The following is a 25939-nucleotide window of genomic DNA, read 5'->3' as shown; positions in this document are numbered from 1 at the left end:
TAGGGGCGAGGCAGCTAACAAGGGATCTGCAGGACACCTGTCAAAGGACAAAAGGTGCAGAAACACGTGGCTAGAGAACTGAGATTCATTTGCATGGCCATTTTGAAGATTTGTGCTAGTGTAGACACAGCCTATGTGAGAGCGCAGTGTGATAGCTCAGAGCTCCAATATAAGGAGGGAGAAAATCCAGCTGAGTGTCTTTGGGGGAAGCTTGGAGGCGGAAGTACCAGAGGTGATGTTGTAGTTGGTGTCTGCTCTAGACCGCCAGATCAGGGAGATGAGGTCGACAAGGATTTCTTCAGACAGTTAAGAGAAGCTTCCAAATCACAGGCCCTGGTTCTCATGGGAGACTTTAATCATCGGGACACTTGTTGGGAGACCAGTACAGCAGCACACAGACAGTCCAGGAAGTTTTTGGAGAATGTTGTGGATAACTCCTTGGTACAAGCGCTGAAGGAACCGACCAGGGGTTGTGCACAACTTGACCTGCTGCCAGCTGCGTCTACACGTGCACGCTACTTCGAAGTAGCGGCACCAACTTCGAAATAGCGCCCGTCGCGTCTACACGCATCGGGCGCTATTTCGAAGTTAACTTCGACGTTAGGCGGCGAGACGTCGAAGTCGCTAACCTCATGAGGCGATAGGAATAGCGCCCTACTTTGACGTTCAATGTCGAAGTAGGGACCGTGTAGACGATCCGCGTCCCGCAACGTCGAAATTGCTGGGTCCTCCATGGCAGCCATCAGCTGGGGGGTTGAGAGATGCTCTCTCTCCAGCCCCTGCGGGGCTCTATGGTCACCGTGGGCAGCAGCCCTTAGCCCAGGGCTTCTGGCTGCTTCTGCGGCAGCTGGGGATCTATGCTGCAGGCACAGGGTCTGCAACCAGTTGTCAGCTCTGTGTATCTTGTGTTGTTTAGTGCAACTGTGTCTGGGAGGGGCCCTTTAAGGGAGCGGCTTGCTGCTGAGTCCGCCCTGTGACCCTGTCTGCAGCTGTGCCTGGCATCCCTATTTCGATGTGTGCTACTTTGATGTGTAGACGTTCCCTCGCTGCGCCTATTTCGATGTTGGGCTGAGCAACGTCGAAGTTGAACATCGACGTTGCCGGCCCTGGAGGACGTGTAGACGTTATTCATCGAAATAGCCTATTTCGATGTTGGCTGCACGTGTAGACGTAGCCAAACAGGGATGAACTAGTAGGAGAAATAGAAGTGGGAGGAAACTCCATGGATCTGGATTTAATGCACACGAGAGTACTGAGGGGATTGGCAGAGGTCATTGCCGAAGCTTTGGCCACTATCTTTGAAGACTCTCAGAGATCGGGGGAGATACCAGACGACTGGAAAAAAGGGAAACGTAGTTCCCATCTTTACAAAAGGAAAGAAGGACAATCCAGGGAACTATAGACCCATCAGCCTTACCTCAATTCCTGGGAAAATAATGGAGGGAATGCTCAAGGAATCCATTCTGGAGCACTTGCAAGAGAGGAAAGTGATGAAAAGTAGCCAACATGGATTCACCAGGGACAAGTCCTGTCTGACCAATCTGATTAGCTTCTATGACGAGGTAACAAGCTCTGTGGACATTGGGAAGTCAGTGGATGTGATATAGCCTGACTTCAGCAAAGCTTTTGATACGGTCTCCCACAACATTCTTGTCCATAAGTTAAGGCAATATGGATTGGATTCTTGGACGATAAGATGCATACAAAGCTGGCTTGATGGTCGGGCCCAGCGCATAGTAGTCAATGGCTCAATCTCTGGATGGTGGTCTGTTTCAAGCGGCGTGCCACAAGGCTCGGTTCTGGGGCTGGCGTTATTTAACATCTTTATTAATGACCTGGATGGGGGACTGGGTTGCACCCTCAGCAAGTTTGCAGATGACACAAAACTAGGGGGAGAGGTAGATACATTGGAGGGTAGAGAGAGGATCCAGAGGGACCTGGATAAATTGGAGGACTGGGCCAAAAGAAATCTGATGCGGTTCAACAAGGAGAAGTGCAGAGTCCTGCACCTGGGGCAGAAGAATCCCAAGCATTGTTATAGGCTGGGGACCGACTGGCTCAGCAGCAGCACGATGGAAAGTGACCTAGAGGTTATGGTGGATGAAAGGCTGGGTATGAGTAAACCGTGTGCCCTTGTAGCCAAGAAGGCTAACGGCACACTGGGGTGCATTAGGAGCATTTCGAGCAGATCTAGAGAAGTGATTATTCCTCTTTATTCGGCACTGGTGAGGCCACATCTGGAATATTGTGTCCAGTTTTGGGCCCCCCAGTACAAAAATGATGTGGATTTGCTGGAGCAGGTTCAGCGAAGGGCAACAAAAAAGATTAGGGGGCTGGAGCACAAGACCTATGAGGAGAGGCTGAGGGACTTGGGCTTGTTCAGTTTACAGAAGAGAAGACTTAGAAGTGATTTAATAGCAGCCTTCAACTTCCTGAAGGGGAGCTCTGAAGAGGAGGGTGAGAAACTGTTCTCAGTGGTGTCAGATGGCAGAACAAGGAGTAATGGTCTGAAGGTGAAGAAGGAGAGGTGTAGGTTAGATATTAGGAAAAACTACTTCCCCAGGAGGGTGGTGAAGCACTGGAATGTGTTGCCTAGAGGGGTGGTGGATTCTCCATCCCTTGAGGGTTTTAAGTCCCGGCTGGACAAGGTCCTGGCTGGGATGACTTAGTGGGGGTTGATCCTGCTTGAAGCAGGGGGCTGGACTAGACGACCTCCTGAGGTCCCTTCCAGCCCTGTGATTCTGGACAAGCCGTGTGGGAGCGAAAAGCGGCAAATTTGAAGTGCTGTGGCCGGCAGCATGCTAATGAGGCAATGAATATGCATTTCAGCCCCTCATTCGTACTCTTTGAAATGGCCGTTAGCGTGGCTATTGGGAAGATTTCTCTAACTGTAGCCAGGGCCTATGTGTCGATGCAATCTGCTGAGAGAAGTTTTGCTGGGAAATCCCTTCCAAAGGACACTTCTGTCAGCAGACGCTTGTCATGCAGATGTGGGCAGGTGAAGAGGCCCAGGGAGTAAGTCTGGGCCATTGGAAACACGACACCGCAGATAATCCCACGTTAATGTTACACCAAGGAACGAGAAGGATTTAACGTGGCCGCTGAGTCCAGGGGCTGCTGCGGCGGGATTCAGGCACATTCCTCCCGTGGGGCTGCACTTATTGTTCCAGACTCCCAGAGCACCGGCCAAGCAGCCTGCAGAATGGGCCGAGGCTGGGCCGGCCCCCGACTTGCAGACTCCCAGCACCGTGGGCGGGTCAGCGGGATTCAATGTTTGTACCGAACCGCCCTGTGAGGTGGAGCCGGTGGCAGGAAGAGCAAAGGGCCCCGTCCTGCTTTCGCTCTCGCTCTCGCTCTCGCAGGGGTGCGTGTGCCAGGGCAGGACGGCGCTGCTCTGCAACAGGAAATGCGATAACTGGGTGCAAAGCTCCGGGCCAGGCTGGAGTCACCCCTCGTGGCTGCCCGAGCCCTGCGGCGGGATGGGTGCTGCAGCCCGGGCAAGGGAAGCCGGCTCTGGGCACAGGAGCGCTGCCTAGGGGGTGGCTCCGGGCGCCAGCGAAGCGGGGAGGCCCCTGGGGAGACCGGCACAGCTCGGCCCCGGCTTCGCAGGACTCCACAGGTGGGGGCTCCCGCTCTGCACACCCAGCCGCCTTGCCCCGGGCCAGTCTCGGGAGCTGCGGCTGTGCCAGGGCCTCGCGGGGGGGATGTGGCGCTGGGCTGCCCCTTTCCCCGCTAGAAACGCCCACGCAGACCCCGAGAACCACCCGGTCCCTTGGGCCGGCGCTGCTGGAAGCCCCCGCGGGTGGCAGCGGGAAGGGTCTGGGGGCAGCAGATGCAGGGAGGGGCCGGTTCCCTGACCCGCCTGCGGGATTCCGGAGCACAAGCCCCAGGGACCCGCACTCCCCCGGGCTGTGAACCTCCCCCCGTCCGAGCGCGGCGCGCAGCTCTCTGCCCCTCTGCAGCCCGGAGCGGGGATCTCACCCCGGCGGGGCCGGGCCGGGCCGGGCGGCTGCTGCCCTGGGGCGGGGGGAGCTGCGCCTCTCACTGGCTCGCTCGCGGCAGCTGCCACTGAGTGCACGTGCTCGGGGGAGGGGGGGGACGAGACCCGCCCGCCAGCCCTGCTCGCGCCCACTCCCTGCCTGGCACGGCTGCTCCCGGGCCAGGCCCGGTGTCCCTGCGGGCAGCGCCCTGCAGGCCTGAGCTGCGGGTGGGGGGGTACCGGGCACGCGCAGTAACGCCGGAGAATCGTGGCGCCCCTCCCTTGGTGCTGCTCCTTTCAGCAGGGAGCTAAAGCGGGGCAAGGGGTAAATGCAGCGGGGCGGAGGCAGCGCCGGAGGCTCGGCTAAGTGAGGGGCTGGAGGAGAATCGGGCTGGGGGGAGAAGCGGCAGCTGAGCCCCGGGGTGCCGGGGGCAGAGGGGGAGCAGTTACTCCGGTGAGACTCTGCAACTCTCTGGAGGGGGCGGGGGGCTTCAGCCGCCCTGGCCCGAGGCCAGTCACAGCCACTTCCCCTTGTCCCAGTCCAGCCCCAGCCGGAGCTTCCGGCAGCGCCCGCGGCAAGTCAGCCCTTGGCCTGAGCCCATTGCAGGTGCCGGGGCCATAGAGGCCCAGGGCCCAGTCGCCATAAGAGCTCAGCTCTGAACCACTCGTGCGGGCGCTTGTGTGGCACGGGCAGGTTTTGGGGAGCTCTGAGCAGCCACACTCGGGGGCAGGTCCCACACCCCTGGGTGGTCTCTGAAAGGGTCACAGACACGATTCGGGGTTGCAGCGAACAGCTCAGGGTAGGGGCCAGGAGAGGCTCCCTCAGTTCAGAGCAGCAGGGGAAGAGCGAGAGGCGACTGTTGTGGATGTACAAAGTCTGGTCTCTGCCCAGCTCCAGCTCCAGCTCCAGCTCCCTGGGGAGTGACCCCTTCCTTGTGTGGGACCCCATGACCCCCCTTCCACAGAGGCAGGTCACTTCCCGGGGGGAAAGTAACTTAAATCTCTGCCAGGTGGTGTCTTACCACAGCCCCAGGGGGGCTCAGGGCAGGGGTTGGTTGTAGGTGGCTGTGGGGAATCAGGGTGGAGGGGTGACAGAGTACGGGTGCAGGGGGAGGGTGTGGCCCAGACCAGCTGGGGGGCTGAGGGCTGGCCTAGGCCAGTGGTGGTCACAACACGGTTACCTGGCTGGCTGGCTGGTCCCTGCCTTACACTGCTCCATGTCCAGCCAGCGCAGCGAGACGGGGCAGCAGGACAGGCTGGGATGTGGCTGTCCCACCAGGGACACACCTGGCGGCATGCGTGGCCCTAGCGAGCCCTTTTACATGCCTGGCTGCCTGATGCTTAGCACAGCGCATTGGCCCACTGCCGAGAGCAGCCTGTCAGACAGCCCTGGGCGTTGCGCTCTGGAGCGCCCAGGAGCAGCTGGTTCTGTCTGACCAGAGCAGCGCACCAGGACATGCTGACAAAGCAGGTCTCTGCCCACGAAAGCTGATGCTCCAAAACGTCCGTTAGTCTGTCAGGTGCCCCAGGACTGCCTGTTGTTTTGGAAGGTACAGACTAACTCGGCTCCCCTCTGACACCTGCCTTCCTGGAGTCACCTCTGTGTATCTTGGCTTGGGTGGTTCAGAGCCTGGGTTGCTGAGCAACTCTGATCCCAGCCTGTCTCTGTGGCTTTGTGCACCAAGTCCCACCCAGCCAGAGTCCTGCTGGAGACGGTGTTCTGCCCCTCTGGGGCCCAGGGTGTGTTGCAGTGACCCCAAAGGAAGTAGCAGTGTGGTGTCACCCAGCTGAGAACCAGAACGCCCTCAGCACAGCAGAGCAGCAGCTGTTACGGGAGGGATCGGCCTGGCCAAAGCTGGGGCTCCACTGAGGTGTGCTCCTGGGGGGCTGTCACGTGACTGGATTTTTATATTGGGTCTGGAAGCCATTTTAATGCCCAGTGGGGCTATTGGCCCCAAATATTGTGCTGGGAGGAGGGGGGGGCTGTGTAGTGAAAACCGATGATGCCCTGAATCTCTGTAGGATACTCACGCGTCTGTACCATGTCTGTAGGTGAAGTTACAGATTTTAGCTCTGTGGCTGTGTTAGACAATGTTTCTGTACTAAGTTTCACAATAGGAGGTGTGAGCTCAGCCCCAGCCAGCATGAATGGGCTATAAACAAGTGCTCAGACATTGAATCTGCATCCCAGATGCTTGGGACCTGTCAGTGGGATGGAGCCCTTTGGTCAAGTGAGCTGGGCTGAAAGGAAGGAACAGGTCCAGTTCCGAACTCTGAAACTGTCTCCTGGGACTCGTCCAATGACACTTTGCCACAACACCCCCCTGAGTCAGGTGGGGGAGGCCCTCAAGTGATTGTGGGAAGAAGAAGGGGCTTTGTTCCCAAACACAAAGAGACAAACAAGAACAATGGTGTGGACTTATCAGTGTCCACCTTGGGTCTTTTGTCTTGTGGTCTCCCAGGGTCCATGTCCCAGCATGTGGACACCAACAGGCTGGATCGCCAATGCCTTGATAACTGAACCCTTGTAACCTGCAGTGAACTTTCAGAGACTTTCAGGAATCAGCAGATAACACCGCTGGCTGCACTAGTAGTTATGACTGATGTGTGTCAAGTATTGCTCCAACAAGCCTTCTCTCTAAGCCGGTCCTTTCTCTTGTATTGAGAAATCTTTAGAGATTAGATCTAAAGAATTGGTGAGCGTGTTCTTTGGGTAAGATCCAAGTGTATAGTGACCAGGGGCTGGGCTGGGCTGGGCCTTTTGGGGTCTGGAGGAATCTGTTAGTGTTGGGTGAAACAGGATTAAGAGCCCCACACCTGAACTGGGGGGTTGCTGGGCTGGGCTGGTACAGCTGCTGGGAAGGCTGTGGGTTTGCTTGTGTGGTGTCTGGCTGGCCAGTGGGGCTGGCAGAGGTGCGGTTGTGGCTGGCTGGATTTGTCTTTGTGAGAAGAGAATCCCAGCCGGGGGCTGTAAGTGGCCCAGATTTTAAGCAAAATTACACTGGATTGATTTCTCTAGCTGTGCCCAGAAACCGGGTCCTATCACAGGGGCCCAGCTTGGCTCACTCTCTCCCTCATCGTCTTTTGTCTCTCAGTCCCAAGTAAGTTTGTGTGTCCCGGCCAGCCCATTCTTTAACAGAAACACCAGAGACCTTCTCCCACTGCTCCCCACTTCCCTGCAGAGAGGTGGGGGAATGAAACGTCCCGTAGAAGTTGGGGCTCAATCATTGAGGCATCTCCCTGTGTTTTCTGGGTCCTCCAACGATACGTGTTGGTTCCAGCCCAGAGAGTGCGAGTGGCTGTACAGCTCAGATACTCGGCCTGTTCACCAGGTTATGGCGAGAGCAGCAATTCTTTCCCCCACAGCAGTGGCGAGGCCAGGAACACAAATCAGGTTAGATGATCTAATGGTCCCTCTGACCTTAGCCTATGAGTACTGGGAATTGCGCTAATGGAAACACAACTGATCCGCAGACCAGGGCTGTGAAAGTCAGAGCACCCAGGTGCTGTCATTGCATCCCATTCACTCGCTGTCTGGTTTGTCATTTCTCCTCTTCCCCAGCCCCAGCGATAATGACGGAGAAGGTTCCCTTGTTCTCCCCCAGCTCTGCAGTGAGCTCTGCTCTGCCCGGCTACCTCGCCCTCTGCCTCGCGCTGCAGGTTCCCAGGCTGGAGTCAGGTAGGAGCTCCGGCCTCCTGGCTGGGTTTGCTGCTGTTTCCACTGGTGTTCACTTCCATCCATCTCACATCACTGCCTAGTCTTGTAAACCATGTCTGCTCAACCGGCCAATAACATGGAGAAACCACAGGGCACAGCTGGGTGCCCAGTAACCATGTTTGCTACCTATACGCTGTGCTGGGTTGGGACCCCTGGGATGTCACCAGAGGTGCTTAGCCACCACTGAGCCCCCCTTCTTTGACAACCTGGGTCCCGCTTTCGTCTGTCTTGCTCAGCCAGGTTCCCCAGCCCCCTCTAGCAAAATTCACCAGTACGGCCACATCGGCTGCAGATGCAAACACTGAGATCAGCTCTGGGAGGACTCAAGGGATTTGCTCCAGCATCCAGATGTTCACCCCACCCTTTGGGGTCCAAAACCAAAATTAATGAAGTTCACTTCTGTCCTCAATGCCTTCCCCCCTCCCCAAGTTGGAATTTACATAAGCTGGGTTATAAGCAAGAAATGTTGGTTGATGAAAGAGCGGAGGTAGATCTGAAGTGGTAACAAACAGAAGGTCTTGTCTGTTAATAAACAAAACACACTTGCTCACCTTAGCACATTACAGAAGTTGAATGTAACTAACATTTCTCACCTGAAGTACTGTTCCAGGCTGAGTCTTTCACAGGCCAGTCAAATCGTTCTAGCCTGGGTCAGCAGCAGTTCTGCTCTCCCCACCCTCCGTCTAGTTTGTCCTCAGGTGTTCTCACGTCCCCTTCTGGGGTGGGAATGCAGTGGTAAGGCCTGACACTAATCCGCATCCTGGACAGCTGGGCTGCTCCACAGTGACCAGTTCTCTGTGTCTTGTACTTTCCGTCATCCGACCTCTGACTTGGCTTTAAAGCCACCACCTGAGGCCTGATGATCTGGTTTCATATCTCCACCCCTTGTCAGCTGTTACAGCATCCCTACAGGAGATGAGAAGTCCCCCGTGCTGGAGCAGCACAAAAAGGCCTTGGTATATCAGAGAACCAAGCCCCCATGCTGTTATTCCCAAGATACCCATGAGATGTCTTGGGCCTGGTCAGAGAAAGTAGGGACAGTGTCTAACACTCAGATGTGAATTCCATGGAACATATTTTGAGGACTATCGAATTCACTTAATGAATGCTCCATTTATTTTGGAACAGCTTTTATCAATGGCATCTGCACAAGTTACACGTATCGTTGTGGGCTGGGGATAGAAATTAGTGCCATGGGAGAGGGTTACCTCATCCCCTTCAGAATTTACAAGCCAGGAAGGGTCATGACTTGCAGGACAGGTAACAGCTCCAGAGAGGTGTCATGTTTAGAGAAAGTTGCATGAACTGGGTTAGATCAGGTCCCAGAAACCCAAGAAAACAAAGATCTTTGATATAAAAGCTGGATGTGAACTGAACAGACTTCCTGGATCTTGGGCTGCAAGCGGACATGACCTGTTAACCAAGAGGACAGGCCCTTAGAGAAGGGGTTGAAAGACCAGAGAGTCCTACGTGTTGTAAAAGAATCCTTTGGAATAAATGTAACATAATCCAAACTTTGATTGGTTTATGGGAAGTTTGTTCCGTGGGTTCCAGCCCACAAAAGCTAGTGCACAAATAAATTAGTCTTGAACGTGCCACAGGATTTCTCTTGTTTCTGGAGATACAGACTAACATGGCTATTCCTCTGAGACGTTTCTCATTGTCCATGTCACAGCACAGTTCACAGTGACCGGCCCTGACCATCCAGTCGCTGCCATCGTAGGCGGGGAGGCCGTCCTGCCCTGCCACCTCTCCCCCAGGATGAGCGCTGAGACCATGGAGGTGAGGTGGTTCCGATCCCAGTTCTCTGCAGCTGTGCACTTGTACCGCCGCGGGCAGGATCTATATGAAGAGCAGATGCCGGAATATCGAGGGAGAACTGAGCTCTTGAAAGACAACATCACCCATGGCAGCGTTTCCCTGAGGATACGCGATATCCGACCCTCCGACAATGGGCAATACAAATGTTTTTTCCAGTCCAGTGTCTCTTATGAAGATGCTCTATTGGAACTGCAGGTGGCAGGTCAGTAACTTGTTTTGATGATTTAATGTCTTCAGCAGGGTAATAACTGGTGTCAGAGGGGCCACTCTGAGATGACACCGGTGGAGAGAACTCCTCAGTCTACATGCAAAACTGAGCCCAACCCACACAATCCATCCCCTGCTTCCAAAATGTTACCATCCTGTCACTAGTGTTGCCAGCTCCGTCAGACTGGACGGACCGAATGCCATTGCCACAAAGGGCGTCTGACTCATCCAGTCCAGGAAAGTTGGCAACCCTGCCTGTCACCCCAGCCCTGTGGTGTGGATTCCTTCTGGGAGGTCGCTTTCACTTAGCCCTCAGCAAGCCCTAGTGTGCACTGTCGTGTCTGACACCAGGTTACTGGCCCTCCCCATGGCAAAGAGTCTGTACCCACCACTGACTGACTTGCACCGCTCAGAGCTGATCCCCCAGGTACCCCTGCACCTCTCCTCTTACCACATCGACAGCTCTGCCAGTAGGTTCATATAATCAATCCATGAGTCATTGCAGCTACACCGAGCACAGTGAATGCAGTGGCAGTGCAGGCAGCCAATTCCCAATGGTCACTGCCAGCTCCAGAAGGGCAGAGTTAAGGTTATTTGGGTGTCAAACTTCACAGTGGGTTTCCTGTTCATCAGAGATCTCAGTTTTGCTGAACTTAGTATTTTGGAAGCGCAGCAGATAAGGTTGTCCGGTGGTGAGTATTTTTTTGTCAGCAAGTAGACACAAGGAAGGTTCCATTGGTTTTTTGTGTGTGTGTGTGTGTGTGTGTGTGTGCGCACGCACGCACGCACATGCGTGTGCATGGTGGTTGCACTCCCTGTGTTGAGCGTAGCTGTTCTGACTAGAGGAGGATTGGTGGGTGCTGGGTGGCAGAGCTGTCGCTGCATTGTGGAAAGGCAGCAAATAATACCACCAGGCATCCTCAATTCTGTGCTAACAAAGGTTTGTCTGTGAATTTCTTCGCGGTTTTTGGTTGGTTTTGTTTTTACAGAAAGGGAAGGTGTTGTAGGATTTAGTGGCCATTTAGGCAGTTGTAGTTAACATTTAGGTTTGCAGTTGCTACATAATTATGCCCAGATAATATTCAAAAGCCCTAACCTGTGACCATGGGAACATTTCCCTCATTTACATCTAAAAAGCTTTTCTATACAAGCGGTGCCAGTGCACCTTTGATCTACGAAAGGTGCATCCCATGGACAAGCTGCACCTCCTAAGCCTGCTGTTGAAGTGCTGCTCGCTGCTGTCCTGGTTTCCTGCGTAAGGCATCGTCAGCCATGGTAGAAAGCTCTAGGCTGGGTTTCCCAGGATCATTATGGGTATTTTCACATTCCCCATTGGAATCATCTGGTCCAGAAAGAAAGTTCGTGTTTTCACTCCCTTTCCGTACAGGCCAGTGTTCCCGAAGACACAGTTTAGTAGACAGCATGTGCCCCATAGTCTGTGATTGTATTCTCCCTTGTTTGTTGAGTGATGTAAGCGTCTGTGACCATCCCTCCCTGTCAGCCTTGTGGTGAGGCAATTCCCTATGAATACCAAGTTCTGTAAAGGCCATCCTTAATGGGAATGTAGCCGTCACTGGAGCTCAAGCCCTCTGGGCAGAACAGAGCAAAATACGGTGGTGGAGTTCAGGTCCTCTGGGCAGGGCAGGGCAGAACACGAAATAGTCTCAGGAGCCTGGGCCCTCAGCAGGAGAGAGCAAACCATCTATTGCCTGGTGCCATGGCTGAGGCTGATGCCAAGCAAACACAGGCCTCTTGACCTAAGGTGGGTAAGTGGCCACCTTGGGATGGAGCTGGCAGCAGCGGGTAGAGTGAGCAGGGAGCACTCTGCTCCCCTGGGTCACAGCCCAGGGCTCTGGCAGTGGCAGAGGACTCCACCCCTGGGTTGGTGTGGATCCCACCACAACGTGCTGAGCAGAGCTCTGCCCCCACACCCATACTACTGTCTGGTGCCCCTGAGCTACTTCGTATGACCTTCTCGCCATGTACCCGCATCTTGTGGGTCTCCTCCATCTTCCCAGGCTGCCCAGCTCGTGGCAATCCCAGCAGCTCTCCACTGTCCTTGTTGATTTGGCAGCCCTGGCAGTCACTTTGAACCCTCAGTGCTACAGAGGATTAGTTTAAAGGGAACAGCTTTTGCTAACAGTGTAATAAAGCTGGACAGCATAAGATTATCAAGCGCTTATTTATTTATTTTGTAGATCTGGGCTCTGCTCCTGATATCTCTGTGGAGGGACATGAGAACGGAGGGATCCGGCTGGTGTGTCGATCATCCGGATGGTACCCACAGCCCGAGGCTCAGTGGAGAGATCGTCAGGACCAGCTGTTACCACTGGCCTCTGAAAAAGTATCTCAGGAGACTGGGGGCCTGTTTCAAACAGAGCTTTCTGTTGTTATAACAGAAGAGTCCAACCAGAAAGTGTCCTGCTGCGTCAGGAACCCCCGGCTCAACCAGGAGAGAAAGTCCACAGTTTACGTAGCAGGTCAGTTGCTGTCCACGCCGCACATGGATCGACTGAGACACTGCACATGTTGGTGGAACAAATTTGTCTCCTCATCATTAGCCTGAACGTTCAAGCTCCTGAATACTCGTTGCAGAGTCCTGAGCAACCTCCAGTCTCATGGACTCCAGTCGGAGCTGAGGTGTTTAATGCTTACAAGTCGGGTGCCCGAGGCCAAATTTTCATAACAGCTCAGTACCTGCAAGCAGGGTTCTTCTTAGCTGGGGTGGAGCAGGGCCAGACTAAGGGCCTACTGGGCCTGGAGCTGAGAATTTCTGCTGGGCCGACACTACACACCAGAATTCAAAATAATAATTTTTATGAATTCATAATTTATTTGAATAAAAAAGAGCAAAATGTCTCTAACATAACTTTTCGTGCTCTACAACTTGCAAAAGATGCAATGACAGGATCTAGATCCAATTTTTATGGGCCTTATTCTGGCGATGGGCCTGGAGCTTCAGCTCCCTCGGTCCCCTCCTTAATAGGGCACTGGGGCGGAGGAGGGGATTCTCTCTTGCTGCAGTGAGGACTGGGCTGGCACTGCGAGCTGGCGCTATCTGTTTAGGAGTGGGGGGCTGGGGGTGGGATTTCCCGGTCCTGTTTGCAGGCTAGAGGGCTCTGCAGCAAAGCGAGCAGGAGCAGGGCTCGCCCACAGGAGCAGTCAATGCTGGCCAGCTGGGGTGTAAATCTGCCTCCCCCGGCCTGCTGGGCACTGTCGGTGTGTCTGGACCCTGCTGCCTGCACTGACAGTTCCATCATGTGCTTCAGTCTCCCTGCTTTGAAACCGGAACCGATCAATGTGCACCAGGGAAGAGTTGGTGCAGGGCTGCGGGGTCCCCACACCCAGGTAGTGCAGAGCAGACTAGTGCAAGGTACGTTTACCCCCAGCCTGTCCTGCACTAACCCTTCCTGTGGACTCGCCAGTTAAAGTGGGGTGGGGTGAGCAGAGCCATCCCCTCACCCCCTGGAACTCCCTCACCAGTCACCACGGGGCACCGGGAGGCAGGTCACAGCTCTCTGCTTCTGAGGGCCAGTCTGTGCTGGCTGCAGCCTGGGGCCGGGAAATCAGGCGTTTTTGTCCAGTTCCAAATTTCTTGGTCAAGGTGGAGTCACAGTCCGGACTCCAGAGAAACTAATGATGAGATAAAGTAGATAAAGCAAAAAGCTGCAGGGGTATTTTCTAAAGCTCTGGCCCTCCAGATTTGGCTCACGCTCGCTGCTGGCTATCCCTGGCCTCGGGAGTGTTCGAACGGACGCCAGTTGGAGGGAGGTGTGGCACAGCAGAGTCCTTTCCTATCCCCCCGACGTGCCCCCTCCCATTGAGTAACCATGTTCAGTAACCAGGCGACAGCTGGCACTTCCATTGCACTAATAAAGCAGAAGTGCCACGTCTACCTGTGTCTTTTCCTGTGTAGTCGGAGTCCCCACTGGCCCAGTGTCCTGCCTTCAGGCTGCACGTATTTGCTCCCAAGTCAAGGGCACTCTCTCTTGCAGAGCTGTTTTTCCCGAGGGTCAGTCCCTGGCTGGTGGCTCTGGCTGTGATCCTGCCGCTGCTGGGTGTTCTCATCCCCCTGGCCAGTTACTGCTTCTGGAGACAGCGCAGAGCGAAAGGTGAAGTAAGGAGAGTCGGGCAGGCGGGAGGGTGAACGTGTGGGGGGCGAGAGAGATTAGCAGCGACGTGGGGATTAGTGGGCGTTGATTTTGTGCTGGGAGGAGTTGCAGGCAGCAGGAGCTGAGCTGAGGGTGACGAGGGACCTGAATAAATTATGACTTTGCCTGAACTGAATCAAGAGGTTTCACCCCTCAGCTCTCACTGGAGAGTCCAACTGAATGTGAGTGTGAACTATTCCCTGGGGATCAGCATTGCTGAATGTGAAACACCGTGTTGGGCCCAGTGAGCTGGGCTTGGAGCTCGTATTCCCTGTGTGCTGAGCGCTTGGGAGGCCTCTCAGGCAAGAGTCAGGTGCCACCCAGCTGATCAGTGTGAGTGGTGAAAGTCAGGGGTCTTATGGGCTACGTGCCCAAGCGTGGACTTTACCCCTTTTATTAATATTATTATTATTAGTTAGTTATGATATTAATATTTATTGTTTATTTATGAATTGGTCATTATTGTGATCACTATTAACACCTTAAGGCTTTTTACTTATTTTTATAAAGTTTATTAATATTAAAGATAAGAGCAGGAGAAGAATAATTAAAGACGTCCAGGTGTTTACGACACAAGCAGGCAGAATGCATTCCAGGTCATCCCTGGCTACACTGAACATGTGTTTCCCTTTTTCATTATGTTACTGCCAGCCTCAGAGCTAAAGACGCAGCATTTCCAGGAGCAAGGGGGGCTAAAGAGACCTACCTCTTGGTGATTGTTACCAGCCTTTACAGTGGAGACCCTCTACTGGAGGTTCCCCTCATTCCTTTGTCCCGGAGGGCAGTTTTGGTTCCAGGTTACATTTATTGAGGCCTATTTTACTGCTCCTTAGAGCCATTACTAATGCCTGGGGCCTGATCCCCTAGCCGGGCGAGGTCGTACCAAGCCAATTCCTCACAGAGTGTAGAGGTACTTAGGCAATCTGCTGTACGGACGTTGCAGACGGTCCCTGTATCTTGTTGTTTGGACCAGCAACGGCAGCACTCAGCCATCCTATTGAGTGTCCCTGAATGGCAAACTTAATGCCCTTAAGGTACCTTGTTCTCAGGCTCGCAATGAGTGACTGGTCGATGAGGTACTTTACACTTGTGGCTCATAATTAGATTCTGGTGTTTTTCCCTTATGTAATATCATTTTTCGCTTACCATGCTATTTTTTGGCTCATTAGGCCATTTTCTTGCCTTGTATGTTAATTACTTAACTCGTTATTCCATTTTCTTGCTTTGTGTATTATTTTTGCTGGGATGGCAGTTTTCAGTTGGTGGTTTAAAGGCCGGCACGATCACCTGCTCAGACGCCCTCATCCCCATTGGCTAGCCTCTGCTGATTTGCTTCACTTATTATTTGATATAAAATACGAAATTGTTACATCAGCAAGTATAAAAGCATCTGCTTAACTGGCAAGGTCTTAACAGAATATGGCTTCCGTAGCTTGCAGTTACGTATGTAATTTAGCGTATTTCTGGCTTGCTTTGCAGTTTCCTGAAACCTGTGGTCTGGCTTTTTACTAAATGGCTTTTTTGAGTTCTGGAGCCTTTCTAAATTAACCGTGACAATAAGCAAAGTGTTCACAGTCAGCAGCCAGCAGCCTTTGTTTGTACGGGTGGTGCACATCCACTCATGATTTGGGGCAGAGAACAAAATTTATTCCACCCAGGGAAATAGTCAGCAGAAACATTGCTTGGAGCACTAACATATGGAACTGAAGTACTTGCAGGAAGCCAGAAAGTGTAAGAGGTGCTTCTTAGGGCCCAGCCCCACGCCCCCATTTGGCTTGCAGCTAGGAGCTGTGGGTGGGGAAAGCAGTGGCTGTGCCCATGCAAAGGTTCGGGGTTACCTGGGTTACACCTGCGACAGGAGGAGGGCAATGAACTCTCTGCTGCAGCATAAGTGCTCAGATGCGGGTTTTTCAACTCAGAGGCCAGAAATTGGCCTTTAGTGATCTGGGTGTTTATAGGGAGCTGGGGGGGTTTCAAAGCTGGCTTTGGGGTCTGGATCCAATTTCTGTTTAACTTCATTGGCACCGAATATAGAAACTCCCTAAGGCAGCTGTGAAAGTCCTGCCCAGAGGATTCTGTCTGCTGAAGCACTGTGAGCTTTATGTCGAAATGTACCACTGTCGGCAGGACTGGGAAGGGGAAGTGCCTGTTACAAGGGTTTCCCGGTGAAGACGAAAGCAGGTAATTCAGAGGAGCAGAGAGGAGCTGTGCTTTGTGCCTGTGAACAGTGGAACTGGGTTTGGGACCTTTAGAATTGTCACCTCTGCATCTTGTCAGCACCAGAATTGAACAGGTTTATTGGAGGATTTAGAGATACAGTATTTGGTTGCGTGTCTGTGCCCAGAGGACCAGGTTGGGCTCATTTCCAAACACTAAGCACTCAAAACAATTAACTGTCGCTGCCTGGGTCCCTGGACCTTTGAGAGAATTCCCTGCCCCAGCTGTACTGGTGAGCGCGGTGGCTCGTATTGCTGTAACACAAACACAGCTAGGAACTGCACAACTGATCTGGGATGCTGGTCGGTCTGGACACGCGATGGTCTAGCTCAGGCTGTGCTCACTATCTCCATTTCCTGCGGTGTTTGTGATGGTGGGGATCACTCCTTGCTGAGTATGACTATCAGTGCTCATACACCAAGGGGATGAGGAGGGAAAGACCTGATCATCTATTGGTTAGGACAAGTGCAAACGATTCCGCTTGGGAAGTTAAAAATCAGCTACTCTCATGCGAAATGGGGAATGGCGATGCAGGAAGGAGCACTACAGAAAGGGAAATACAGATCAGTGAGGATCACACGCTGAGGAAGAGTCAGCGTGACACTTGCAAACAAATTGCAAACACCATTCCGGTGTCGATTAGCCCAAGTGCTGTAAGAAGGACATCAGACGTAGCTCTGCTCTGCTCTGCACTGGTCAGGCCTCAGCTGGAGCATTGTCCAGTTCTGGGCACCTCGTTTCGGGAAGGATGGGGCAACTTGGAAAAGATCCAGAGAAGAACAACAAATTATGAAAGATCTGGAAAACCTGAGGGAAGATTGAAAGAACTGGATTTCTTTAGTCTGTGGAAGGGACATGATCACAGCTTTTGGGTACCTAAAAGCCTGAGACATGGAGAAGGGGTAGAAAATATTCTCCTTAACCTCTGAGGGCAGGACAAGAATCAATGGACTTAAATCGTAGCAAGGGAGGTTTAGGTTGGACATCTGGAAAAGCTTCCTCTCACGAGAGTTAAACACTGGTAATTGCTTAGGGAGGTTGTGGAATCTCCATCATTTAAGACTTTTGTGAGCAGGAGAGACAAACATCTGTCAGGGATGATGTAGATGGATCTTGGCCCTGCTGGGAGGGCAGGGGACTGGACTTGATGACCTTTTGAAGTCTCTTCCAGTTCTTGTGTTCTATGATTCTGTGATCTTAGACTTAGTGACTGTGGGGTCCATCCACACCCTGCTCCCTGGGTAATGCTGACTTGAGCAGCCCCCAGCTAAAGAAAGGCTTCTCTACTGCCTCTTTACCAAGGTACCCCACCATGTACCCAGGCCTGAGGGGGACCTGTTCCTTCCTAGCTTTCACTTTCCCAAGGGGCGTGTACCACCCACAAGGTCAGGAACTGGCCAGGGTTGGGGGTGCAGAGACTTCCACAGATGGACCTGACCATGTCTCTTCATTTGCCCATCTATTGGTTCTGTATTTCAGTGCTGCAGCAGAGCTGCATGAAACAGTAACGTGAACATCACCATCAAGAAGATGCAATGAAACCTCACCTCTTGTCCTTCTCGCTCTAGAGACTCTGCAATTTGAATGGGAGGGCTAGAAAGTTCAGTGTCTGGGCCCGTTCCATTAACTGATGCAGGGGTTTTGCCATAAACCTAACAGTGTGAAATCTCACCTGTCCTGCAAAAGTGCAAATAGCGACAAATCGTCCTGGGAAAGGGCTCAGTGGCACCATCGCAACCCCACCCTGCTGAGTGTGAGCAGCCAATGTCACTGTCTGCACACTCAGGCAGATCTCCCTGGGCTGGTGCACTGGCTACACCCAGGTCACTTGCTCAATGTCCTCCTCACACGCAGAGAAGCTGCACACTTTTGTGTTTGGTTAAAGGCCCAGAGCAGTGTAACAGGCTCCAGAAGCCCTGGCTCCAGCTGGGGGCAGACTCCTCCACTGCAGGCAAAGCAGAAAACAGCTGCTGGCTGCCCTCTGAGGACCCCCCCTCACAAGCCCTATTGTAGCTCAGGGGGTCTCAAACTTCGGTCTGTGGACTACTGAGCATGTTCGACCCACAAGTTTGAGAACCACTGTTGCAGGGGTTGTACAAGGAGATGGCCTGGGAACAAAGAGGATATGTCAGGGCAGGGCCCCAGATGACGGCACTGCAGAGATTCTGGGCTGGGCTGCTGCTAACAGGCACCCAGGGAAAGGCTGCTGTAACTAAAGGCAGCAGCTAAATCAGGAAAACTCACGGCCATCATGGAATGTGTAACTAGAGGTTCACACATTGCTTTGCTTACATGCAGCTAATGCCGTATCCAGCAGGGATCGCAATCACCACCACTTTCAAATGCCACCAGCCCCCTTCCTTCCCCACACATACACGCTGGCTATTCACCCAAATGCCTCAACAGGGTTCTGACCAGAGTGGGGCTGGCCTGGGATGGGAGGGGTGAGAACCCTGGTGGCAGCAGCTGGCTGAAGAGGAAGCAAGAAGCCTGGCTCACTGAAGTGGGGCGAGGGGACTGCTAACCCTGACTCCAACCACACCCTTACCCCTAAATCCTCCCCCTGAGATCACTGTCTCAGCCTGGGTCCTGAGGGAGCAAATGGAGAGTCCAGGGGCAGTCAGGCTTCTACACTTCTCACCCAAGCCAGGAGGTTTGTGCCCACTGATGTCTAGAACATGCCTTGAAATGCTGGGGCTGATGGGACTGGAGCTGGGGACGGGGACCGGGGGAGCTAGCGCCTATGGGTGGCGGGGATTGGAGCCAGAGCAACGGGGGGTTGAGGGGGACTGTGGATGTTGGAGCAGGAGCCTGGGGAGGAGGAGGTGGGATTGCAGTGGGGCCACTGGAGATGGGGACGGGGATGTGGACCTAGGAAGCCAGAGCTGGAGCCGGTGGGGGTTGAACTGGGATGCAGAGTTTGGAGCAGGGCTGGGGCCAGGGGCAGTAGGTGCTGAGCGGGGCCGCTAAGGCTGGGGCCAGGGCCCGGGGGGCTGGAGCCACAGTTGTGGGGGGCTTGAGTGTGGGGGTTGACTCTGCAGCGGTGGGGGCTGCCACCCACAGCTCGGGGAAGCCAGGAGTTTCACTGGTGGGGCAGCAGCCCTGTTCCCGGTGCCCCAGACAGGGCGACCATCCATCCCGTTTTGGCCAGAATGGGGGTCATTCCCCATGTCCTGTGTTTGGCCGGGGGAGATATGGTCACCCTAGCTCTGATTGGCTGCCACAAGCCTTCCCTCAGTTGATTCCTGGGACAGACCTTGCCCATGGCCTGTTTTAACCTGTCTGTACTAGTGCAGATCAACTGCTCTGTCACAGACCCCCATGGGAGATGTTCAGAGCTCTCCCTATGAACTGGGAGTCAGTGTGGGTTGGGTGGGATCTTACTGAACAGCCTCTTTATTCTTTTCACACATTCACTTGTTTCTCTTTCCTTTGCTTTTAGAGAAGCTGCAGGGTGAACTCGGTAAGTCGTCTTTTATTGCTAATGTGAACCTGGTTACAAACTTGTCTCCTATTTGAGGTGTCTGTGTGCAAGTCTCATCTCTCGGTCTGTGTTTGGTTGCAGAGTGGAGAAGAGCCCTACTAAATGCAGGTAAATAAATACGCATTTTCCCTACTTGACAGTTACTGTGCAGATAATGTTTTGCTGTTATTGTAAACTTTGTTAAAAAGAGTTTTCTGTTCCACAAGTCCGTGCTCAGGGCAATTCTCACCTCCATATTTGCTTGATTTCAGGTTGGGAGAAAGTCCAACAATACGCAGGTAACTGTGCTGTAACTCCACTGAAATGTGATCTGTCAGTCCCCACCCCCCGTCCCTGAAAGCTCTCTGACCCTTGGCGTTAGAAGAGGGCTTAGTAGCGAAAGATTATATCCGATGGCTTCACCTTCTCAGGCACCTGGGTGCTGCCCGATACACTTCATCTCATGTGCCCTTAGTAGGCATTGAACGGCTGAACCCTCCCCTCCCCTCCCCTCCCCACAGCAGGGTCTGCACACCATGAAACCTGCAATTTCCCTCGAGCATAACACAAAGGGTTAAGAGCTGTTCAGTGTCTCTATTGAGCTGGGTTAGGAAGGCCCCCGCTGCTGGGGCAGATGGTTCAATAGGACCGACCTGACCAACCCTTAACACACAGCAACGTAGGACACTGGACGTTTGGGGCAGCCGGTGGTGTGATGCCTTAGCCACATGTTCAGTGTGCGTTTCCCCACCCCCACCCTGGCTGCACTCAGCAGGGACATTCCCAGGCGGAGGTGGGACCTGGCACCAGGCTGGGGTTGGCCATCTGCGGCTCCGGAGCCGTGTGTGGCTCTTTAAGGCATCAGTTGCAGATCCCAGTGCGGCTGGTGCTGGCTCCTTTTGTGGCTCCCGGCCCAGCCGCACCGAAATAATGGATCCAAATTTAATTGGTCTAACGGCCGGCAGGAGATATCCAGCCAGGAAACCAATTACGTCTCATTCCAGTATTTCAGGGGCTGCTGGGGGGGAGAAGTGCTAAGCCTGCGGGAGAGCTGGAGGGAGGGGAGGCTGAGTCCGCCCCTGCTGGAGCCCCACAGCCCTGCTGAGAAGGAGGAGGAGAGGGGTAGGGGGTGGTGGAGGAGCAGGAGTGCGGGCAGCTGGCAGAGCTCATTGGCCAAGGGGTATAAAGCCTGAGGATGTGGGGGAGGATTTGGAGCTGAGTGGGGTGAATCCTGGGGATGGGGCTGGAGGAGGGTAGGGGTGGAGCTAAGAGGAGGTAATCTCAGGGCTTGGGGCTGAGAGGGGTTAAGCCTGGGGATGGGGGGCCAGTTTGTGGGGCAGGGGGTAGAACCTGGGAATGGGTGTGTGTGTGTTCGGAGGGTTGATTCAAACATTGCCCTTCCCACTTAGGAGCCTGTCCCCAGGCACATCTTTTTCCTTGTCCTCGTTTGCTCTCAAAATGGGGGTGATAACGTCAAACTCCACATTGCTCAGGGGCCCAGTGTTCCTGTAGGCTCCCCTGCGTGGGACAAGGGGCCTGCTCCAGCCCCGGCAACTTGGCCTGGAGGATTAGTGGGGGGTCAGGAGGGGAGGAACTGGTGCTCCTGAGCCCATATGTAGCTGGGTGTGAGGGCTGCTGCAAATGCCTCCGCTCTGCGTGTGAAAATACAAGGGAGCCTGCACCAAGTGCTGAACCAGTTTCTAAGGCAATGTAAGCCTAAATTGTCTTCAAACCTGGCTCTGTTCTCCATGCACGCGCCCTTGCATTTCCCAGCACAGAGCTGGGGCTTTTCCAGCAAGGGGCCAAGGGAAATACTGCAGATGCTTTTCACCAGACTCCCAGCTGCGTAGGGCAGGAGGGGCAGGGCTGAGCTCCCAATGAAAATCGGATCATGGGCCACTTTTGGCACCCATGCTGGGGGTTGCCAACCCCTGTCAAAGGGGCTCCTAAAATCTTGGCAGGTGTGGGGAAATGAGCCGGGCAGTGTTCCCCTTCATTCAGCGCACAAAGCAGGGGTCACCCAAAGAGGTTAGTAGGCAGTGAGCTTGAAACAAACACAAGGGCCTTTCTTCACACCACACGGCGGCAACCTACAGAACGCTCTGCCCGGGGTGTTGTGAAGGCCAAGAGCTTAACATGGCTCAAACAAGCACTAGAGCTGGATAAGCCTGTGGAGGGCAGGTGCGTACATGGCTGTTAGCCAGGCTGGGCAGGGATGCAAACCCCTTTTTTTCCCCAGCCTCCCTGCTCCAGGAGCTGGGAGTGGATGACAGGGCATGGATTGGTAGACAATTCCCTGTTCTGTCCATTCCCTCTGAAACACCTGCAATAGGCAGTGATGGAAGACAGGACACTGGGGAAGATGGGCCATTGGTCTTGCCTAATGTGGCCATTTTTGCAAAAAAGTTAATTATAATCAAAAAGTTTAGTGCAAAAACTCCCCTAGATAAGGACCTCTCGGGACAGGGAGGGTGTGAAAGAACAGTCCTGCCAAAGGTGCATTTTAAAAGTCTCAGCCGATGAGGAAACATTTCTGTCGGGTTCCCAGTCAGAGCCCCAACCTGCCGGAGCTCAGTCACTGGAACATTGTCCCACACACGCGTGTTGTGGCCGCTCTTGTGTGTTGTGCCGCTGTTCACTCCCCTGCTCCGTCCCCAGGGGCCCTGCGCCATCTCCTGCTGCTGCCACCTGCCCCTCTGACCTTGATGAGTCTGCTGAGGTTCCACCCAGCTCTGTCGTTTCAGCTGTGAGGGGGGGACCTGCTCGTGGGGGCCGGGCTGTGTGCCACAGACACTGCCCTGCAGCCAGGCTGGACGCTTACACCTGCTGAGCAGGGATCTCCGCTCTAGCGGCCACTGAACAAACCCAGCGAGTCCCTGGGGCCTGGTCAGCTCTGTCTGTCCCCAGGGCAGAGGGGCAGGTCAGACAGTGCCTGTGAGTGTCAGCAAACCCCCCGCGTCCCCGGCTCTCTCTTCCCCAGGCCATGGCCCCACCCCTCCTGCTGCGGGGGTGCAGCTCAGTGGGGCGACCAGGGCTCCCTTTGCAGTGGCAGAGGTGCCGGGGCTCCAGCAAGTCTGTTACTTCCTCACTGCTGGGCCAGGCCCAGAGGCGCCGGGGCTCAGCCTGGCCGGCCCCAGCACAGATTAGCGCTGAGGGGTCCCCTCGCTCAGGCCGGCTCAGTTCAGCTCTGCTGCCCGTTACCCGCACCGCAAGGGGGACGACATTTCCTGACCCCCAGCAGTACCGCAGCGATGTGTGACCCAGCACCAGCCAGACTGGCTCCCTGGCAGCACAGCTCCGTCTGCTGGGTCCCAGCAGGGCAGGAGGGTTCCTGGACATCCAGTCTGGGCCTGGCGCCTCCCCCAGGCCGGGCTCCTCAGGAGCGGTGAGGGGAGAGCTCCCTCCCCCCCGCTCACCCCCATCGTCTGCCAGGGGCAGGTCGGCCGATGCACCAACCCAACCGCCCGACACCGTCACAGACACCAGCCAGGTGGGAGCCCCTCTGGGTCCCACGTCTGCCCCGTCTGCGTCCCCGGCAAAGGGTTTTCTGCTGCTCTGTGACAGGGTCTGACCCAGCCAATTCCCATTCACGTTTCCAGCCCACCACTGACCAGGCAGCGCTGCCTGGGGCTGGGGGTGAGGGGAGTCAGGGGGTGGGGGGGTGGATCTCCTCGGAGGTGGGGGGGGTCCCTGTGGGAACCTGCCCCTCCCTTCCCTCCACTCTGGCCTCCTGTCCCCATTGCCTCTCCCCTCTGCCCCCTCTTCTGTTCCTGGCACCCGCCCCTCCCCGTCCCATTGCTGCCGCCCATCTGCTGCCCCCTCTGCCCCCGACTTTCACCCCCACCCTTGTGCCTCTCTCGCCCCCAACGCCCAGAACTGCCCCTTCCCTTCCCCTCCCCCACCCTGCCCCGGTACCGTCCTCGTCCCCTTCCTCCTCCTGCCCTGGCCCCTCCTCTCCCCTAAGCACAAGCCCCTCCCCTCCCCTCACCTCCCACCTCCCTGACACTTGCCCCCTCCCCCCTCTGGTCCCCCGGTGCCAGCCCCTCTGTTCACCGCTCCTCCGCCCCCTGAGCTCCCTCTCAGCCATTGTCCCGTCTGCCCCCTGGTGCCGGCCCTTCCCTTTGCCCCTCTGCCTGCCCCGTGTCTCGTCCCTTGTCTCCTTTGTGTCCCCGACGTGGGCCCTTCCCTCCCCCATCTCTGCCCCCTGGTGCCCATGTCCTTCCCCCCTCTGCCCTCCTTGCAGATGACCCTCTGCCCCACCCCCCATCCCTCCTGCTCACTCCCCCTACCCCACACCTCCCTATTCCTGGCACCCGCCCCTCCCCTCACTGCCCTATTGTGTCCTGAGATCTGCCCCACTCTTCCCCCTTCCCCTGGTACCTGCCTCCCTGCTCACCCCCTTTGTCTCCTTCCCCTGCCCCCTCCTTTCCCCTGGAGCCGCCTCCTCCCCCTGTCCCTGTTCACCTCCTGTGTGCTGGGGTGTCGCCCCTCCCCCTCCTGCTGTGTGCCCCAGAGGCCAGCTCGACTCCTGCCCTCCCCTTGTCCCTGGGCCACCGCCCCAGCCCAGCCCCTCACTCCTGTCTGTGGGCCTGGAGCTGCCCCCACTCCTGCCCCTTAATTGCCCCAGCGCTGCCCCCACCCCCTGCTCCTCCCCTCCCTCCTGCAGCCCCGTCACCCCCCTCCTCCTTCCCTCCTCCCCCACTGGGGCTGCCCTGCCCCGGCCGGTCCCTTGGCCCCCGGGCGCCTGCCTCACTCTGTGCCCTGGGGCTGCCCATTCCCTGCCCCCCATGGTGCTGGCACCTGCCCCACCCCTCAGCCCCCCACCCAGCACCCGTCCCTCCCCTTGGTCCCCTGCCCCATGGGAGCTCCCCATCGCCTCACAGCCCTCAGCCCCGCCCCTTGCTGCCCCTTCCGTCACCCTCTGCAGCCCCCGGTACCCCCCTTCATCCCTCCCAGGGCTTATGGGGTCTGCTCCTCTGCCCCCCATTGCCCTCATTGCGCCCCTCCCCCCTCACCTGCCCCTCCCCCTTCACACCTCCCCATCACCTGCCCCTTCTCTCTCCTCTCCAGCTGTGAGCCTGGCCCCTCCTCCGCCCTCCCTGACACCTTCTCACCCCTCCCCCACTCCCCTGCCCTCCCCCCTCAGCGTCTCCTCCCAGGCAGAGGGGCCCTGACGCCCCTCAGACAACACCCCCAGAGCGATCACTGGGGCGCAGGTTCATTTCCCTCCGACCCCAGGGACCAGCCCTGCCCCCGCACTGACTCTGTGACTCTCCCCAGTGGACGTCACTCTGGATCCAGACACGGCAAGTCCCTGGCTCATCCTGTCTGAGGATGGGAAACGTGTGAGATGCGGAGACGCCCGCCAGGATCTGCCCCACAACGCCGAGAGATTTGATCCTTGTCCCTGTGTGCTGGGCGCGGAGCGGCTCACGGGTGGGAGGTGTTACTGGGAGGTGGAGGTGGGAGACACGAGTGAGTGGGACCTGGGGGTGTGCAGGGAATCTGTGCGCAGGAAGGGGCAGGTCCAAGTGTCACCTTGGGATGGATACTGGGCCGTGTGGCTGAAGGACGGGGGATACAAGGCCCTCACCTCCCCCCCGACCCCCCTCCCTGTGAGCGCCAGGCCCGGCCGGGTGGGGGTTTTCCTGGACTACGAGGCGGGCGAGGTCTCATTTTACAATGTGACTGACAGGTCCCATCTCTTCACTTTCACCCGCACCTTCTCCGGGCCCCTCCGCCCTTATTTCTGCCCCAGTACCAACCCCGGGGGGACAAACGCGGCTCCCCTGACAATCTGCCCCCTCCCAGCGCAGCTGCAGGGAATCCCTGTCCCTGGCAGTGACCCCGCGGCACAGACTGACCCCTCCCAGCACTAACCAGCCCCCAGCCCTGCTCCCATGGGGTCGTCTAAGGGGCATCTCCTGCCTGCCCCCAACCCTCTCCCTGTCGGTGCCCAGGCCTGTGAGCTGGGGGAGCAGCTGCAGGCTGGGGGGGGCAGGGCAGTGTGGGTCGGGTGGGGGCAGGGCCGGGTCGATGCTGAGGGTGGGGTGAGGAGGGGGCTGCAGTGGGGGGACTGGAGGACCCCAGTGAGGGGAGAGGCCCATTGGGGGGCCCGGGGACCTGGCACATTTCCTGCCCTGGGGAGTCTCTGCCCACGGAGGGGGAGCAGCGGCCCCAGGGGCAGCGCTGGGCAGGGGAGAGGGCCGGGGCCCTGCTGTACGTGCGGCCGCTCTGCGCTGCAGCCTCAGCCGGGGGGGCTGTGGGAGGGGCTCAGCAGCTGGGCCAGCCGGGGGGGTGCGAGCCCAGCCCCAGGGCGTGAGCGGGGCCCAGCCGGGCCGTGCAGAACCCACTGGCTCCTCCCGTGCGTTTGCCCCTCCCGT

At 56.0% G+C, this 25939-nt stretch overlaps 2 protein-coding genes across 2 annotated transcripts in view; both read left to right on the top strand.

The window, feature by feature from the left end:
* LOC142024740 (uncharacterized) overlaps positions 1-25939 on the top strand; it is a 372768-nt gene that overhangs the window by 119446 nt on the left and 227383 nt on the right. The window lies entirely within an intron of this gene.
* On the top strand, positions 3532-25552 carry LOC142024834 (butyrophilin subfamily 1 member A1-like). The gene is made up of 9 exons (XM_075017104.1): positions 3532-3619; positions 7542-7658; positions 9373-9720; positions 11924-12205; positions 13721-13837; positions 19536-19556; positions 19659-19685; positions 19829-19855; positions 24837-25552. The coding sequence occupies exons 2-9, from the start codon at positions 7553-7555 to the stop codon at positions 25433-25435; spliced, it is 1527 nt and encodes a 508-aa protein (XP_074873205.1). The 5' UTR covers positions 3532-3619; positions 7542-7552; the 3' UTR covers positions 25436-25552.

Source organism: Carettochelys insculpta, chromosome 22 (genome assembly GCF_033958435.1).
Source record: "Carettochelys insculpta isolate YL-2023 chromosome 22, ASM3395843v1, whole genome shotgun sequence".
NCBI classification, from domain to species: domain Eukaryota; kingdom Metazoa; phylum Chordata; order Testudines; family Carettochelyidae; genus Carettochelys; species Carettochelys insculpta.
This window is presented reverse-complemented; position numbering and strand designations above follow the sequence as displayed.